The sequence below is a fragment of the Hemiscyllium ocellatum genome, chromosome 4 (assembly GCF_020745735.1).
Source record: "Hemiscyllium ocellatum isolate sHemOce1 chromosome 4, sHemOce1.pat.X.cur, whole genome shotgun sequence".
NCBI lineage: Eukaryota > Metazoa > Chordata > Chondrichthyes > Orectolobiformes > Hemiscylliidae > Hemiscyllium > Hemiscyllium ocellatum.
Genome location: NC_083404.1, coordinates 23,642,954 through 23,659,544, shown reverse-complemented (window position 1 = coordinate 23,659,544; position 16,591 = coordinate 23,642,954). Strand labels below are relative to the sequence as shown.

Here is a 16,591-nt window from a genome sequence, read left to right as displayed (position 1 = left end):
TTGCTTACTTAAGGCTAAAGTTTTCCACAATTACATTTTCCACATATAGAACTCATCTTAAATCAGCCAAAAAGGTTAAAAAGTTGCAGAATCTTAACTGTAATTTCTGTACAGAACAAATCAAATGTTCATAGTCTTAAGCGCTGTTTCAGAAATATCATGCCAGAAGTTGAGCCTGTCTAGCAAACTGACCACAGTCCAGGAGAAAATGAAAAACTATTGAAAGTCTCTTCCTTTAGTCAGGCTCTTACTATAAGCTGTTGCTTCTTCTGGGGGTAAGGACACTTGCAGACATGTTTTAAAAGCATTACGTGTGTGTGTGTGTGTGTGTACACGCACACACGCTTGAAGGTTCACATGAATATATACAAGATAGAACATTTCACATGGATACACGGACCTCAAAGTTAATAGAGGTAAGGTGGCAAAGGTAGATTGGGAACCAACATGAAAATGTTTGACAGTAGATTATCATTCATGACGAAGGGCTTATGCCCGAAACGTTGAATTTCCTGTTCCTTGGATGCTGCCTGGCCTGCTGCGCTTTTCCAGCAACACATTTTCAGCTCAGTAGATTATCAGTGTCAAGATTAGAGTGGTGCTGGAAAAGCACATCAGGTCAGGCAGCATCCGAGAAACAGGAAAATCAACATTTCAGGCAAAAGCCCTTCATTAGGAATTCCTAATGTTGATTTTCTTGCTCCTCGGATGCTGCCTGCCTGCTGTGCTTTTCCAACACCACTCTAATTTTGACTCTGATCTCCAGCATCGGCAGTCCTCACTTTTGCCTCGGAGATAAGCAGTGGCCAGTAATTGTTTGTTTTTAAAAAGTGCAGTCAAAATCCATTCTTTTCAGGTCTCAAAGTCCACCAGGAAAAGGATCTATTCACTGTGAACCAGAAGTGGAATGTGGAAAAGGTTTATAAAATTATGAAAAAGCATCGAGTAAGCCGAAAGATTGGAAGGATTTTAGAATTCAACAAAAGAAATTTATATGGGAACAGAAGGAGAGAATATGAATATAGGCCAACAAAAGACACAAAAATATTCTAAATATGTTTACAGGAGCGTAACTAGGATGAGATTATTGGAAATAAACATGGACTCATTAGGGCCAAGACAGATGTAATATAATGGAAAATAAGTAAATGCTATGGGCAGGAAACATGTAGTTTCCCTCTGCGCTCACGGTAAAAAAATAGAATCTGGAGTTTAGAGGAGATCTAAGGATCTAGCAAGAATGAGAAACATAAAGAAATCAGACAAAGAAATAAAGAATTGAGGGGACAACGTGGCAATAACTTCCCTGGCCTGACAACCAATGTCTCTGAAGAGCAGTAGTTGCCTTTGTTCTGATCTTCTAGAATTGCTTCGACTTTGGAACAGTCCCAAGGATTGGAAAGTTGAAAATATAAACCCAGCTTTTAAGCAAAGAGGAAAAGAGAAAACGATAAACACTAGCTGGAATTTGATTAAGTGTGAGAGTCAACATGTTTTATGGTGACGAGGAGTCCCACCTTCAGTGCAAAAGGCTACTGGATCAAATACCAATCAGGCACTTAAAGTCATCTGAGGCTGCCAGAGACCAGCAGCCAATGGGAGCTGACAGGCCTCCACTTCCTGGCCATGAATTCTGGACTTTGTGAGAGGGTAGGTGTTCTCTTTCGGTGGGATTGGTGGGAGGAGGGAAGTGGGGAAGAGACATGATAGGGTGGGGATGGTGGGGAATGTAATTTGAAGCAAGGGCAATATTTCTGCAGCCAGCACTCTGAACACATTTGTGCCTGATGTACTGCTAACAGGTCTGTATACATTCCTTGAATTAGGCAAAAAATGGCTTTCAGAGATTGAAATCGATAATTTGGCATAAATGCCAGGTTCCCCCTTTCCCTCCAGGGCCTTTTCCTTGTCCAGAAAGCAGTTCCTCACTGTAAGGGTTGCCCATTTTTGAGAGACAGACGGGAATAAACAGAATTAAAAGCCTCCTCCAGCATTTTGACACAAAATGACCAACAAGGGATTACACAGAATTAAAAAAAAACCTTCTCCAGCAGTTAAGTGGTATTGTTGAACAGTGAAAGGGGGTCCTGCCCAAACGAACAACCCGAGACAGTTTGATTAGAAAACGTTCAAGAACAGACAGTTTGAACATTTGTAACAAACTCTGAAAAAGGTGAACTCCTACCAACACAAACATAGCTAAATTAATGGGATTGTGACTCATAAAAATCTGGAGGATCAGACAAGTTCATTAAATTATGACAGTGACTGACTCCAGGCTCATTACTGAAAGCATGTTGTCCCATTAGGTGAAAAGAATCAGTCACAATAAGGACAATAAATTGCAGTCCAGAAGACAGTCAGCCAAGCTCATCATGCAGCTGTGAAAACAGCAGCTAAAGTTATTTTGCAGTAATTAGCTGTTTCTCTGAAATTATTCACAATATTAACAAATACTTTGCAGTCAAAGATTCTTCAGATAATCAGAGGTAGATTCAAACATAATTATAGAAACATGTATATAACAAGATACACTGATCACTGAAAAGCATTAGGTGAAAAGATTCAAACATCGATGTAAAAGTTAATTAGACTCCGGAAGCTTTTTCTTTATCACTAAAGGGATGCCTAGCTATCCTGTAAGAAACAAATTGCTTGCAACTCATTACCTGAAGAGTGCTAACAGTAAAGTTGAAAATCACACAACAGCAGGTTATAATCCAACAGGTTTATTTAGAAGCACTAGCTTTCAGATCGCTGTTCCTTCATCAGATATAGCGCTCTGAAAGCTCATGCTTCCAAATAAACCTATTAGATTATAAGCAGGCATTGTCTGATTTTAACTTTGTACACCCCAGTCCAACACCAGCACCTCCAAATTATAAACCTTTACATATAATATGAAGTAATATTATGAATCCTATAGCCATTAGTTTGAACTAACTGCCTTTTGTATTTTTTATATATAATTAGGACAATTTGATAAATATAGGAAAGGAATACAATGGACAAAATTCAAGCAGTCCTTATATATAAGCAAGTCTGGAATTGGCCATTGTGGAATTTTGTCTGAGCAGAGACATGTCTGAAGGAGTACAGGCAGTAACTTTGGAATGCAAATTTATGGGATGCATGGAAAGATCTCAAGGTCTGGTGATTAAAATGTCTGTAAACATCCTAACATTATGGGGAACCTAGGGCTGTCCACAGGAGTGTCCCTCATTGATTAGGTAATTCAAAGTACTAGATGTATAGAATGAGGGAAAGGGAATAGTGACCACGTTATATGTGATTATTGTAACAGAAAATGTATAAAAATACTTAACTCATTGTGAAAATCAGATAGTTATTGACCTGTCTTCTGAACTGAGCAAAAGATTAAGAGGATAATTGAGTCCTCATGTCAAGGTCAGATTCGGGGGGAGACTCTGGGCCTCTCCCTGCATGATGTAGTGACTACTTGAATAGGAATAAAGCCTGCCGTGTGCTTGAATCCTGCCTGCCTTCTGAGTGTTTATCGCTGGTCGGAAGGTTTGACTTCATGCATTCGTTGTTCTTTCTTTCTTTGAAATTGACCGCTGAATCACCTACTCTACCAACTAAACAAAGAAAAAAATTACAGGGCAATGCACCGTGACAATTCCACAACCACATATTTTATTATGATGGGGATAGCAAGGGAGGGATCTGAACAGAATGGTGTTGACAGAGAAGATTCTGACTTCAGTTTCAGCATTGCCTCCTCTCCTGCAATGCTTTGAGATTGTTGGTGTCCCAGGAGAGGGTGCTCTCCCTCTATGGCCTGCTGCCTGGATCTGTTCATGGCTACCTTAGCCAGACCCAGGTGCAGGTCCACCAGGAGCTCCTCCGAGCTGTCTGACCCCCAGCTCTGCATCAAAGACCAGGACCACGGGGCTGAAATACAACCAGAAGAGTAATACAATTAAATGTAGTCTCCTGTAACCAAGCCACTAACTCCTGCTCCTCGGATGCTGCCTGAACTGCTGTGCTTTTCCAGCGCCACTCTAATCGAGACTCTGGTTTCCAGCATCTGCAATCATTGTTTTTACCTAATCCACAAACTCCGCAAATACCTCCAGTCAAACTGTTCGGGCATTTCCATAACCCAATTCTTTTCTTCTTCTTCCAGAACTCAGTCTTTTTTTTAAAATAAATTTATTTAATCTAGATTCATCATTTGCCACGGTGGGATTTGAGCTCATGTCCCCAGCACATTAACCTCAGAATTGCCAAGCTAATGTCAACACCACCACATCACTGTTGCCCCAGAACTCAGATCTTTGTTTTTAATGTATATATTTCTAATCAATCTGTTCAGTGATGTTACCACATACCTCTGGAGCAGATGGGACTTTTAATTTGGGTCTCTTGGTCCAAGGTAGAGGCCAGAATCCAGGTCTTCTCTTTTTAACCAGAAGTGCTCTTACACACAACTGAATGGTCTTGTTTTCCCATCATCAAATCATCCATGGTATTTTTTCACCTCTTCACCACCACCAGTAAATGTCCTCCAAATGACTAAGTTGTGTGCAAAGTTCATAAATGGCAATGCAGACCACGAAAGGTGAGAGCGAAATAGGGAGAGAGGGACGGGAATAAATCAAAATGGAGGTTCAAGAGGGAACAACCCAGTTCTTATATACAAAGTCCAATGTGGATCATCTACTCTCCGTCACCCCTGGAGCCATTTTGTTTGTGTGTTAAAAGAATCTACAGTTTTAAATCTGACACAATGCCTTCCCACCAATCACCGTGCTTCCTGTTGAAAAACAGTACTTCTCTTGCTGCCAGGAAAGTGGTTATTTGGGCGGGTGGTACATTAGTGTTCTTACATGGTTATTAATTGACCATGTTGAAAAATGGGAAGGTTTCTACCCATGGACCTGAGAGTTGCAATGGCATGGATGGAGTAGGTACACCACCAGTGTCAATCTGTGCCCATTATTTACCCTTCTTGCCATCTGTCCTGTTGCTTATATGGAGGGGGAAATCCTGCTGCAAGACCACTTAGCATAGCAACATTAGAAGGGAAAATAATATAAATTCTTGTCATGAATGAGGTAACTTAGAAAATCATAAATAATCAGAATCAATCAATTTAGAAAGCATAATCATGCTTGACAAAGCAGTTAGAATTTTTTAGGATATAAATAAATAGGAGGGAACTACTTAAAACAGTTTATTTCAATTCTTTTAGAAAATAGAAAGATTTAATTAAAGAAAGCCAAACTGGAACTACAAGAAAAATCATGTGGACTAACATTTTAGAGTGCTTTGAAAAAGTAACTGAGGGAATTGATGAGGACAGTGCCAGTATTGTGGCGTACATGGACTTACAGAAGACATTATGAGCACTGCTGCATTAGCAATTGTAAGGAAAATTTATAGCTCATGAAATGAAAGGAAAATGAGTATCTTGGATATAAAATCACTTGAATGGCAGGAAACAAAATAGTGGTTAATGAATATTTCTCAGAGTATAAACGTTTCTACTAGAGTTCCCACGGTTCAGTGTTTGGATACTGCATTCCCAGATGTATATTAATGAAATGGATATTGGTGTACAGGATATAATTTCAAAATTTGCTAATGATATGGAACTTGAAAGCATCATGACTATGAGTAGAATAGTGTAGAACTTTAGAAGGACACAGACAAGTTGGTGAAACAGACACCTAAGTGGCTGATTAAATTTAATATTGAGAAGTGTGAATTGGTTCACTTTGGTCAGAAGGCAGTATTTTTAAAGAAAGTCCAATTCTAAAGGAGGACCTGAAGGAGACAGGTGCATGAGTGCATAACTGATTGGCAGTAACAGGATGCTTTGAAAGTAGTTAATAGAGCATGAAATATCCAAGGCTATATTGATAGGGATCTTAAGTACAAGTGACCAAATGGAGCATTTTTGGCCTAAAATCTTGGCTTGGCAGACCAACGTCATTCTCAACAGTATTTTGCCTATCAGATTTCTGAGACTGGGTGGCAGAATTGGCAGTGTGCCTTCCACAAGGAATTCAGGAACTGAACGAAAAAAGCAACAACAAATCAGAATGAAGGATTCAGAAGCGCACACTTCAAAGACTGAAACTGAAGTGTAATTTCGAATGATAAATTCCCTTTCAAATAGATGACCAAAACAGAAACCAAGAAAAGAAAAAATGCATTGGGAGTGGGATTCAAATAAAAAGAAACAAAGAGAAAGCAGAAACAGAGAGGTGTCATTGTAAAGAAGCTAGTGCTGGAATAACAGAGCTCCAAAAACAAACTTTTGACTTCTATTTTTATGTGACCATCTGCTCTTGTTTAAAGTTATTGCCGCACTTGCATATAAATATTGGTAAGTTTTATTAGCCTTGCATCTCTGAGCTTTGTGCAGCTTGATGAATTCTAAAGAATATAATGACTCAATTCAAAGTGGTGTTAAAGCCCAAACAGGTTGACAAAAATGGAACAGATAACATTTGACCAAAAGTAGTTTTTTTGTTGGGGCATCAACTCATAAAATAGGAAGGTATATTTTTCATGGTAATATCATGGATTACACCAGAAGGACAAAATGTTGATTGAGAATGATTAAACACAGGAGATGCACACATTGTGCAGGTCTGACAGGATCTACAGAGAGAGGGAGGTTGGATTATTGATCCACATTCATAGTATTTCACCGGAACTTGAAAATGTTCTGGATGAACGCCTTATCGTAATCAAGGGAATGTATGTCAGCAGGGTAAGATTAAATTTAATCAATGATGTTGGTGAAGATCAAAAGAAGCGAATAGTCAGAGACATTAGAGGAAAAGAAAACTGCAAGAGTGACAGGATATGTAAATCATATCCATAGCATAACGAGTATGTATGGAAGCTTGAGAAATCTGGGGAAATGGATATAATGTATTTGATGGGTAGAAATGCAGATAAACAGAATGGACTGAGTTTGGAAGCTATCTTTGCTGATAGAAAGAAGAAACTAAGTTAGCAAGAAGATGTCAAGGGTCTCCAGATGGATTTAAATATTTTAAGTGACTGGGCAAAAACAAATGTCAGATGGGGTGTGTGGAACTTGTCACTTTGACATGAAAGGTAGGAAAACGTATTATTTAAATGGAGAATGATGGCAGAACTATACAGTACAAATGTTAATGGGCGTCTTGATGCATGATTCCCAAAAATTGCTCATATGCAGGGAGAGTACATAATGCCCAAAAGGAATTGAATTTGTTCTTCTGTATCAAGGGGATCAAGAGCTACAGGGAGAAAGTGGGAGAATGGGTATGAGAAACTTATCAGCTGTGATTGAAAGACAAAGCAGACTCAGTGGGCTGAATGGCCTAATTTCTGCTCCTATGTCTTATGGTCTTATACTGTAAAAGTAGGGAAGTGTTGCTGCATCTACTGAGAGCTTCAGTGAGATTGCCTCTGGAGTAGTTTATGCTCCACTTTAAAGCTTAATCTCCTTACTTAAAGGATATAATTATATTGGAAGAAATTCAAAGTAGGTTCATTTGATTCCCATAATAAACGAGTTTTCTTTTGAGGACTTTTTTATTGCAGATTGGACCTTTAATCATTGATGTTTAGAAGAATCAGAGATGTTATGACGCATCAAAATGATTGCCAGTTGTGATGAAGTCTAGTTTTGGGAATACAGTTTAAAAATTAGTTGTTTCTCATTTAAACTAATGATTATTTTCTATCAAAGAATTCTCTTGAGCTGAGGGCAGTGGCATTTGAGTCATTGAATGTGTTCAAGATTGAGTTACATTAATTTTTGATTGATAAGGGAGTTGAAGCTTAGAGGGAGCAAACAAGTAGAGCTGAGGCCAATTTCAGATCAGCTGTGGTTTTAGGAAATGGCCAAGCAGTTTAAAGGATCTATGTGGCCTAAATTTGCTCCAGATTCTCATGGTGTTGTGCTCTGTGACATGGATTAATTGGTTCATACTTAACTGCTACATTTTCATGATGATGCAAATACTCAAAATGCAGCTGTACATTTCTTCCAGACATTTTGTCCACAAAGTCTCCCTGAAGGTTGTCTGAAATGAAAAAGATGTTAGACAAACGATAGATCCCTTGACTTCCATGGAGAGATAAGGGATCTTGTCTATGCATGTAAAATTTTAACAACTCCATGTGACTGTGCAATGTACACTTTGCTATTCCTTATTATGATGAGACTGCCAATAGTCAGTGAGCTACAGAATCCCTCAGACTAATATATTCAGTATCTTGGGACAAAAGTAGAAACTTATTTTGTATATTAGTCTATAATGTAGTTTTCCAAACTTTCCGTACTTCTGTCAAGTATACAACTTATAAGATTTTGATCTGATCTGATCAAATTAGGGCATAAGATTGTGGAACAAAATAGCAATCTATTGTGTGCTAATTTTTTAATTGATATGATATACCGAACTGTTGAAATTATTAAAATTGAAAAAGAAAAGGTTTTCTTAACTTACCACTTGAGTTCTTCTTATTTTTCATTTCTGTTTCATATATAACAGCGAGCTTTTTTACAGAGTGGATATCATTCCTTTCTGGAACTACAGGGAATCTTAGAATGTTCAGTCATGTGGCAATTTTCCCTTCCTCTGGGGTTCTACTGATAAAAAAAATGTCAAATACATGTCAGTTCTTACAGAATAATGTTATTATTGTATTTGTGAATTATGTATATTGAGACAAATACATAACAATATGTTGTGTGGAGATTTTGTCTGACATTTTGGAATGCACATCAATATGGTAGAAAGTATTCAGTAATATCAGAACACAATTTGCATTTCTTTTGATGGCAGTAAAATTTTTTTGGAAATTGACTTTCAAAGATTTATAGTGCCAGTTAATTTGATACTTTTCTGTTTTAAGTCTGCAATCTAACATAAGTGCATTCGAGCTACTTATTTCTCACATTGAATTATATAGGATTTGAATCGGAGAAACAAGCCATTTGACCCAAAAGATCAATGCCAAGCATTATGCTGCACAACAAAAAACCTCCGATCTTCAGTGATGTCACCCCACAACATTCCTATTTCCATTTATTTCTTCCTCATGCCTGTGAATCAGTTAGCTCAACTGGTTTGTGATGTAAAAAGATGCCAACAGTATGAGGTCAATTCCTGCACTGAGTGAGGTTACCATGAAGGGATCTCCTTCTCACCTGAAATGAGGTGAAATGAGTTAAATCACTACCAGTCATTTCTCTTTATTGATAGCAGCCCAGTGATCTGGTAAGACTTTGGTAAGTTTACTCATGAGATAATTTAGAGCCAAATCATATTTTTAAAATAGTTTTGTCATGAAAGTGAATTGTTACCTTTTAACCCACTCATCTTAAGGAGGTTGGCTTCATGTCAGGAATGTTAAGTTTATAGCGGTGGGTTTATCCAAATCTCTTCAATGAAGCAGCAGCTTTTGCACCTGACTTCTTGTGACCAATTTAAGCAATTATCATGATGATAAAGTGCAGCTGGAATCCAGCCATGTGTGATGGGATGTCACTGAGGGAGAGCTCCACCATGGCTATCAGATGTATCTCTGGACATGGTGCTGTGTAGAAGGGCCATCTGAGAGATTTTATTTCCAGTGGATGGGAAGAAGTGCTGTTCACAGAAAAAGCAGGCCTGACTGGAAGTGATCAAATGGAGGTCAACAACAAGCATACAGTTCCTTGCTACTGAATACTGTGCAAAAGTTCAAATACCTGATCAGGGCAAGAAAGGTGAGTAGCATGCCATATTCACACACATTTTGACTTCTTGAGCTTTATTCTGCATATCACTCTTTGAGCCACCTCATTTTGTAAGAGTATCCATCCCACCATCTTGTGGCACCTCCACAGGTTCCCAATAGATAAGCTACTACTGATACTCAATCTCAACTTGTCAATTCATACTCATCCTTCTCAGTCACCTGCAGTAAATATTCATCATCTCAAAACATTCCTTAACTCACATTTATAGATATTTTCATTCTTTCCTTGCAGGAGAACAAAGTACAGAATACAGAAAGCCTGAAGAGACTTTCAGTCAACATCAATCTGGCTGGAGTGGAGAAAGATGTAGTGGCAATAAGAAGAGTCTGATCTTGCCTTTACATTGGTAATAGAGATGGAGATAGGAGTTTCCTGGCTATCTGGTGATAGAGTTGAATTTCACAGAGTCATATGATGTTGAATTAGAGCACAAAATGAGAAATTATGATTTGCACAATGGTGTTTGAGTTCTGAGTCCTTTTCAGTTCTAAATTCATGTCTTTCATTTCCACAGATCAAGCAAGCATACATCAGGAGAGGGTGGCACAGAAGATTACAGAGGGTTACTTACTCTGAGGGAGCACCAGCATATGACTCATCATGATCCTTCATTAGTGTATGTGCACGCAATTCAATGAGGTCCCAAAGCAGGTAGCGAGTCATCATGTGGTGAGCTACATTGCACAAGTGAAATGGACCAAGCATTAAAGACAGAAGCAACAGTGAACAATTCATGTTGGGGGATGCTGGAAGCTCCCAAGTTCTACTCTACTGGATGCACATGTTAAACTTTAGGATTATGAATAAAGAAGACCACTACGAAACAGTTGCTGAAAATGTGTGATGTTCTATCAGCCTTTCCAGGGACATTGTGCTCAGTTGACAAGAGAGATTGGAGGATCTCTCTTGATCATAATCATGAGTGCATTTTAGCTGACACAGTAATGTCCACCTCCATGGAAAGACTGCATATCTGTGTGGAGCACACACACAATGAATGCATGCCCACTTCACCAACAGTTTGCATACTCATACTGGAGGAAAGCCTTACCTTAGAAATTCTACACCTCACTGAAATACAACCAAATGGTGTTGATTCTTGGCTCGCAGGCAAGCCTATCTGGTTGGCCATGATAAGAAAAATGGATCAAGGATATGTGGAAGTGGGGTCTATGCTCAAGCCACTTCTATTCCTCATTGCTTGCCCACTTGCATCCAGATCTGAAGTCCCCAGTAAGAGCTCCTTATGCTACTTCCTGTTCCAGCAGCTAAATGTCTCCTTTCATTAGCAAAAGGACAGGATTCTTTGGCAGTGCACTTACCGACCTCTGGAGGAAACTAGCCATGAGAATCAGGGAAGTCAGTGCAAGGACACGTTTTGAAGCCACAATGGCTGCAACATGAATGAGGAAAAGAAAGAATTTGTAGTTGTATAGATCAAACCACTTGGCAGTTGAGCACTGTGTGACATTGTCACTATTTTGTTCAATGTTTATGAACCATAAGTGCAAGATTCCATCCCTCTGTTATCAGCTGCCCCCAGTAAAGTGGTCATTAACCTCAAGGAAAATTGTATGACAAGAGTAAATGATGAGCAATGGGTGTCCGTGAAAGAGATGGATTTCTAGCTGTGAAATTGTACTGTGCTACAGTGTCAAGGCAGTGAGAGTGGAGTTTATATAGAGTACAATGGGTCCATAATTGGTTTGCTAGATGATTTCACTGCCAAAGATTAGCTGGAATGTGCCTGAAATAGTTAGTTCTGGACATCCGTGACAGCTAAGTGACTGGCTGCAGGTGTTCTCATCACTCGAGAATTGTCTTTCTTGTCTTGCTGCTTCTCTTACTTTACCTCCTTTAATAATGCAGACCAATCATCACTTTCCTATTCATACAGTAAACATCATCTTTATATTGGTGTCAAAGGTGCACCAGGCCATTAACATCCTGGACCACCTTGCTAATGGATACTGAAACTCATCCCATATCTCTTCATACAGCTGAAATACAGCATCCAGGTAGTTAACTTCATGATCCCTTTGCACTCATGTAACTTTGGGTATGGTTTGCTATGCATCATTGCTAAAGTTCCTCACATGTATTCAGTTACATACTTAGAGTCCTAGTGACTCCAGCTGACAGGTGTTTGGTTGGCTGAGACAATCTTTGACATTTCTCTTCTACTATTGAAGGTGAAATAGTGTTATTTGAGAAACATCTGACTGTGAATCCATTCTAATCAGTGACTACCCCGAGTGCGAACAAAATAGAACGTTGTGGAAGCTGGAAATGTCAATCACAAGTACTAAATTTAAGCTACATGGAAAATTTCACACATTATCTGTGGAGAGATGTATTTTCATTCGGAGGCTCACTGATAATGTTACCTAGCATGGTGACAAAGCGTCCACAACCTCAACCTGAGCTACAAATCTCAAAACTCGCTAACAAGTTTTATATGTGGATTCCTCACTCACCCAAGGATGGCTGATTAATTTGTTTATTAAACCATTACACTGCTTCAACTACATGTCTGACATAACATCTTAGCTGAAAATGTGTTGCTGGAAAAACGCAGCAGGTCAGGCAGCATCTAAGGAGCAGGAGAGTCGACATTTCGGACATGAGCCCTTCTTCAGGAAACCTACTGACATAACATGTTATCCAATTTGCATTGTTTTATTTTTACATTTATTTTAAGTTGATTTAATGTGAGACATTAGCAATTGCAAATGGTTACTTGCAACTTTAAACTTGGTTATGTTTCAAACAAATTATACAGTTCTTAAGCAATCAAGTAATTAACATATAAATTCAGCATCTCTTCCCGCCATTTTAATTTTAAGTGTGTTTATTCTTCTATATAGGATTATTGATTGTTTATCCAAGTACATTTAGCATTCAGGTTTGTAGAAAAGTGTTTGTTATCTTTTTATAATTTAGCGTTAAAAAATTTACTTTGAGGCATCCAGAGCATTTTTGTATGTTTGGAATGTTTGAGACTTCATTTGTTTACCACTTTTTTTCATATAAACAAGCAAAAGATGAAACTTTTGTATTAGCAGGGACTTCACAAAGGCACACTTTAAACAACAGTGTTTATATTGTCATGACTGAGCCTGCAGGTGTGCACTGTTTCTTTCTATTCTGATTTTTCCACTGATCTCAACATATGTCTTAATGCTTTATCCTCAGCAACTCTCATTGCCAATTATATACTTTGTCCACTTTTGGTTTATGCAATAAATAATAACATTATTGATTTATCATAACGACAAAACTTCTTTTAAAAAGATGCAAGATCGGCTAACACCAAGTTTGAAATCTGAAGGTATATGCATTTACCTGCAAGATATACACATTTTCATATACAAGTGAATGAAAAGCAAAAAGGAAAGTTTGTTTGTGGAGATAGTATTTGATAAAATAATGACACATTGGCCAAAATAGTTGTTAAATATCATACAATGAAATGATAAGAGGTGGAATTTTCCAGAATGTTTTCTATCTGACCTCCCTTGCGCAAATAGAACTATCAATAGAAATATGTGGTTATTCCTTTGGGATGTCCTCAGAGCTGTTTAAGATGCTGAGAGGAAGTCTTCCAGAAGCCTTCCAGAGAAAAGAACTGTATCTGCTTCTCAACTCTTGTATTGGATTTTTGAGGGTTCTCTAAAAAATGACAAAGACTAAGCTGCTGGTTTTATCAGACTACACCTTGAATGAATCCCAAAACAGTACCAAATATCCACACTGCTGACATTCATACAGCCAAAGCTGTCATTTCCAGAAAGTCAGCAGTTGCTTAAGTTAGTAATCTTTCAAAAAAAAAGGTTTAGATTTCTGATTAGTATCACAACAGACAAACATCACAATCCTTCAGGTGTGAGTCCTGAAGCAAAAAATACCCATAAAGAAGGTACCTTTAAAACAGTAGCAGAGGAAGCTGAATGAAACTTATGCCACTGAATTAGCGATACCCCACACAGTGCACCTTTTTCTCAGCAGGAAATTAATTTGATCTGAACTTGCCACAAATTTGGAGCTGACCTTCAGTTGAAGTATAAGGTTGATTCCAAATAATTAACCTATCAGTTTCCTGCAGGAAATGGCTAACTCTTCCAAATCTGTTCTCCAAATCAGAATGTCATTGTCAGGCATTGTCCACATAGGGAATGATGTTTATGAATTAATTTCCATTACATGTAGTCATAGCACATTGCTCTGTAACACGTTGTGCTACAAAACTTCTAAAACAGACTACTTCACACAAGCAATATGTAAATATAAAATGAAATGTATTGAAGTAAATCAATTGTGCAAATGATCTAAAATATGAAAAACTGTAGCAAATAGTTCAAACGTTTTTCATCATTTAGGAGTATATTATTATGTGCACAATAATGAAACATTAGAAATCATCTACTAGTTTAAAAATACAAACTAGCATGTTTTTTTCTTGGCTATTACAGCCTTAGATGCTTAGATGTCCATTGTATCGGTTAAATATGTAGCATAAAATGACTCATTTCAGATTAGTTTATGTGTCTTCAATACTATCTCATGCACCTATGACCTGCCAATTATACGTGGCAATTTTCAAACCACACATTTTCTCTGTGAGAGAAACAACGTAAATTGGTGGTGTACAAGTTTTGAAGCCAGATGAATCATATGTACCTGGAGGGCTAATTGCTTCATAAAAAGAAAACCGAGTGGACAAGTACAGTTGTGTATTTCAAAAACAAAACATGTTTAGAGCTGACTGAATTATCTTCTTGCTCAGGATATACATATCCTAAGAAAATAATACAATTGACAGTTTTCACAGAGTCAAATTGACTCTGGATATTTTGAAATTAGAGGGCAGGACCTGATTTGGGGGATTACAAAGCATGTTCCCAAAAATATTTGCCTTCATGAGATATTGGTGTGAATCGCAAGTAAAAAAACTGCATTCCATCTGTTGATGCCAATGCAGAGGATAGGCATCTTCTCATACTCCACAACCTTTGTGGAGTCAGACCAACTTCAGGACAGGATATTTTGGAAGTAGGGTTTCGTGTCCTTCCACCTGGAGTTGCAGGGAACACATCCTATCCATCATTACAGCCTTCTGAACCCTTCCCTCTCATCTTACGATTGTGGTTGAGTAGACAAGCTCGCAATAATGAAGGCCTCAATTGGTGGGCCACTGTGGGCCTTGTCAGCTCCACATATAATTGTGAACAAGTCAAGGCATATGGATGGGTGGCAGAAAGACCACCCAGGAAATTTACAGGTTAGTCTCTCTCCAAAGCACCAGCTGCTGACCGTACATACATGTCTCATGGTACATGGGCCTTCAAATGAGTCTTGAACCATAGTCTGGATTCAGGAACCTTTTTAAATGTAAATTTAAAAGGTCTTATCCATACCTCCCAGCCAATTTCTATAAGACATCAAACCTCTATGCCAACTCAAAGTCAACTGATGCTCAAATATACTCTGCATGGCCATTCATGTTTGCTATGCCAACTCACATCTCTTTTGGCTTCCATCACTTTACAGCTCTTAATCCTGTTCAAATAAACATCAAAACATTGAAACAAAAGTGGATGGCTAGACATTTGTGATTCCCCCTGTCTTGATTAAAGCAAACACTTAAGGCCAATCAAACTATAAACTTAACAGAAATAAAGTGAATTGTCGAAATTGTTGGATTGACATAAATAGTTGTTATAAATTGTTTTTCTAATTTGGCATAGAGAGAATGAGGTGTCATAGGGAGTGGCTACAGGGGCATGAGCTGGCATTCATTTGGAATAACAAGCGTGAGAGGCCATGGAGATTGGATGGGATGGGTGAAGGGGTGTGAGGGTTGGGGGACTGAGCACCTGAGAGTTTCTTTATTAGAACTGGGACAAAGTGCCACGGATCTGCCAGGCCTTCTAACCAATACACTCCAAACTTTGCCCACTGCTGTGGCTGTCTTAAGACCTGCTTTCAGAATTGACAGGCTTGGTGCCATTCCCCAGCAGCCCCTTCCGGAGTTAAAGTTGACCGGGTGCTTTAAACAGAGGCAGGTTGGGCCAGCTTGGAAGCAGTAATTCCAACCTTGACTTTCATTGAGGCTCTAAATTTCTCATTGCCGTTGTCATATCATGTGATAAAGGAATTGTGCAAAAAGCAAGCAACATTTCCTTTTCCATTGAAGTTATCTTTGAATAGATTTTTTCTAAGGAAATTTAGTAAACGTTTTACAAGTTGTGAATTACTTCATTTCTTTATTTCTTGCAATAAACTACATCACCACTGCAGCATATTAAATAACAAGATTCTTTTAAAGGAAAAGGTTTCCTTTTAAATTTTTTCTTCTGATGTATATTTTTGTTTGTTTTTCTAAATAGTGAAAAAGTCCATAGATTTTAAATCTAGAGGAGTTAAATTGTTCCCAGGGAAAGACACCAGCAACAAGTTTTCTATCTGTGAGTCTACCTTTTCGTTACCTTTTCTAGAGGAGTAATGAAATGAGTGTGTGTCATTTGTGATGTGTTCCCTGTACGCGTTTCCTGTGCTTTATCCTTGTTTGATGTTTTGTTGCTAGTCATTGTGATGGATACAGCTTTGTGACAGTGTGCATGGGTATCCTTACTGTTCTTATCGTCAACGCTGAAAGTGACTTAAGTTTTCGGAGCAAGAATGAGGAAAACTGCTGTTTTTTAAAAAAAGTGCACATCCAAACCTATGAGAGAAATCAGGTCTGACTTTTCAAACCATTCTTGCATGCTTATTTTGCATGAGACTTAGGGAGCAATGTGTTTGCATTGA

General features: G+C 38.3%; 1 protein-coding gene across 1 annotated transcript in view; it reads left to right on the top strand.

The window, feature by feature from the left end:
• The window catches only part of csmd3b (CUB and Sushi multiple domains 3b), a 1,941,594-nt gene that overhangs the window by 1,161,275 nt on the left and 763,728 nt on the right, over positions 1–16,591 (top strand). The window contains exon 7 of the mRNA XM_060823982.1: positions 16,171–16,248. Within this exon, the coding sequence (XP_060679965.1) occupies positions 16,171–16,248 (78 nt within the window). The remainder of the gene's footprint in view (positions 1–16,170; positions 16,249–16,591) is intronic.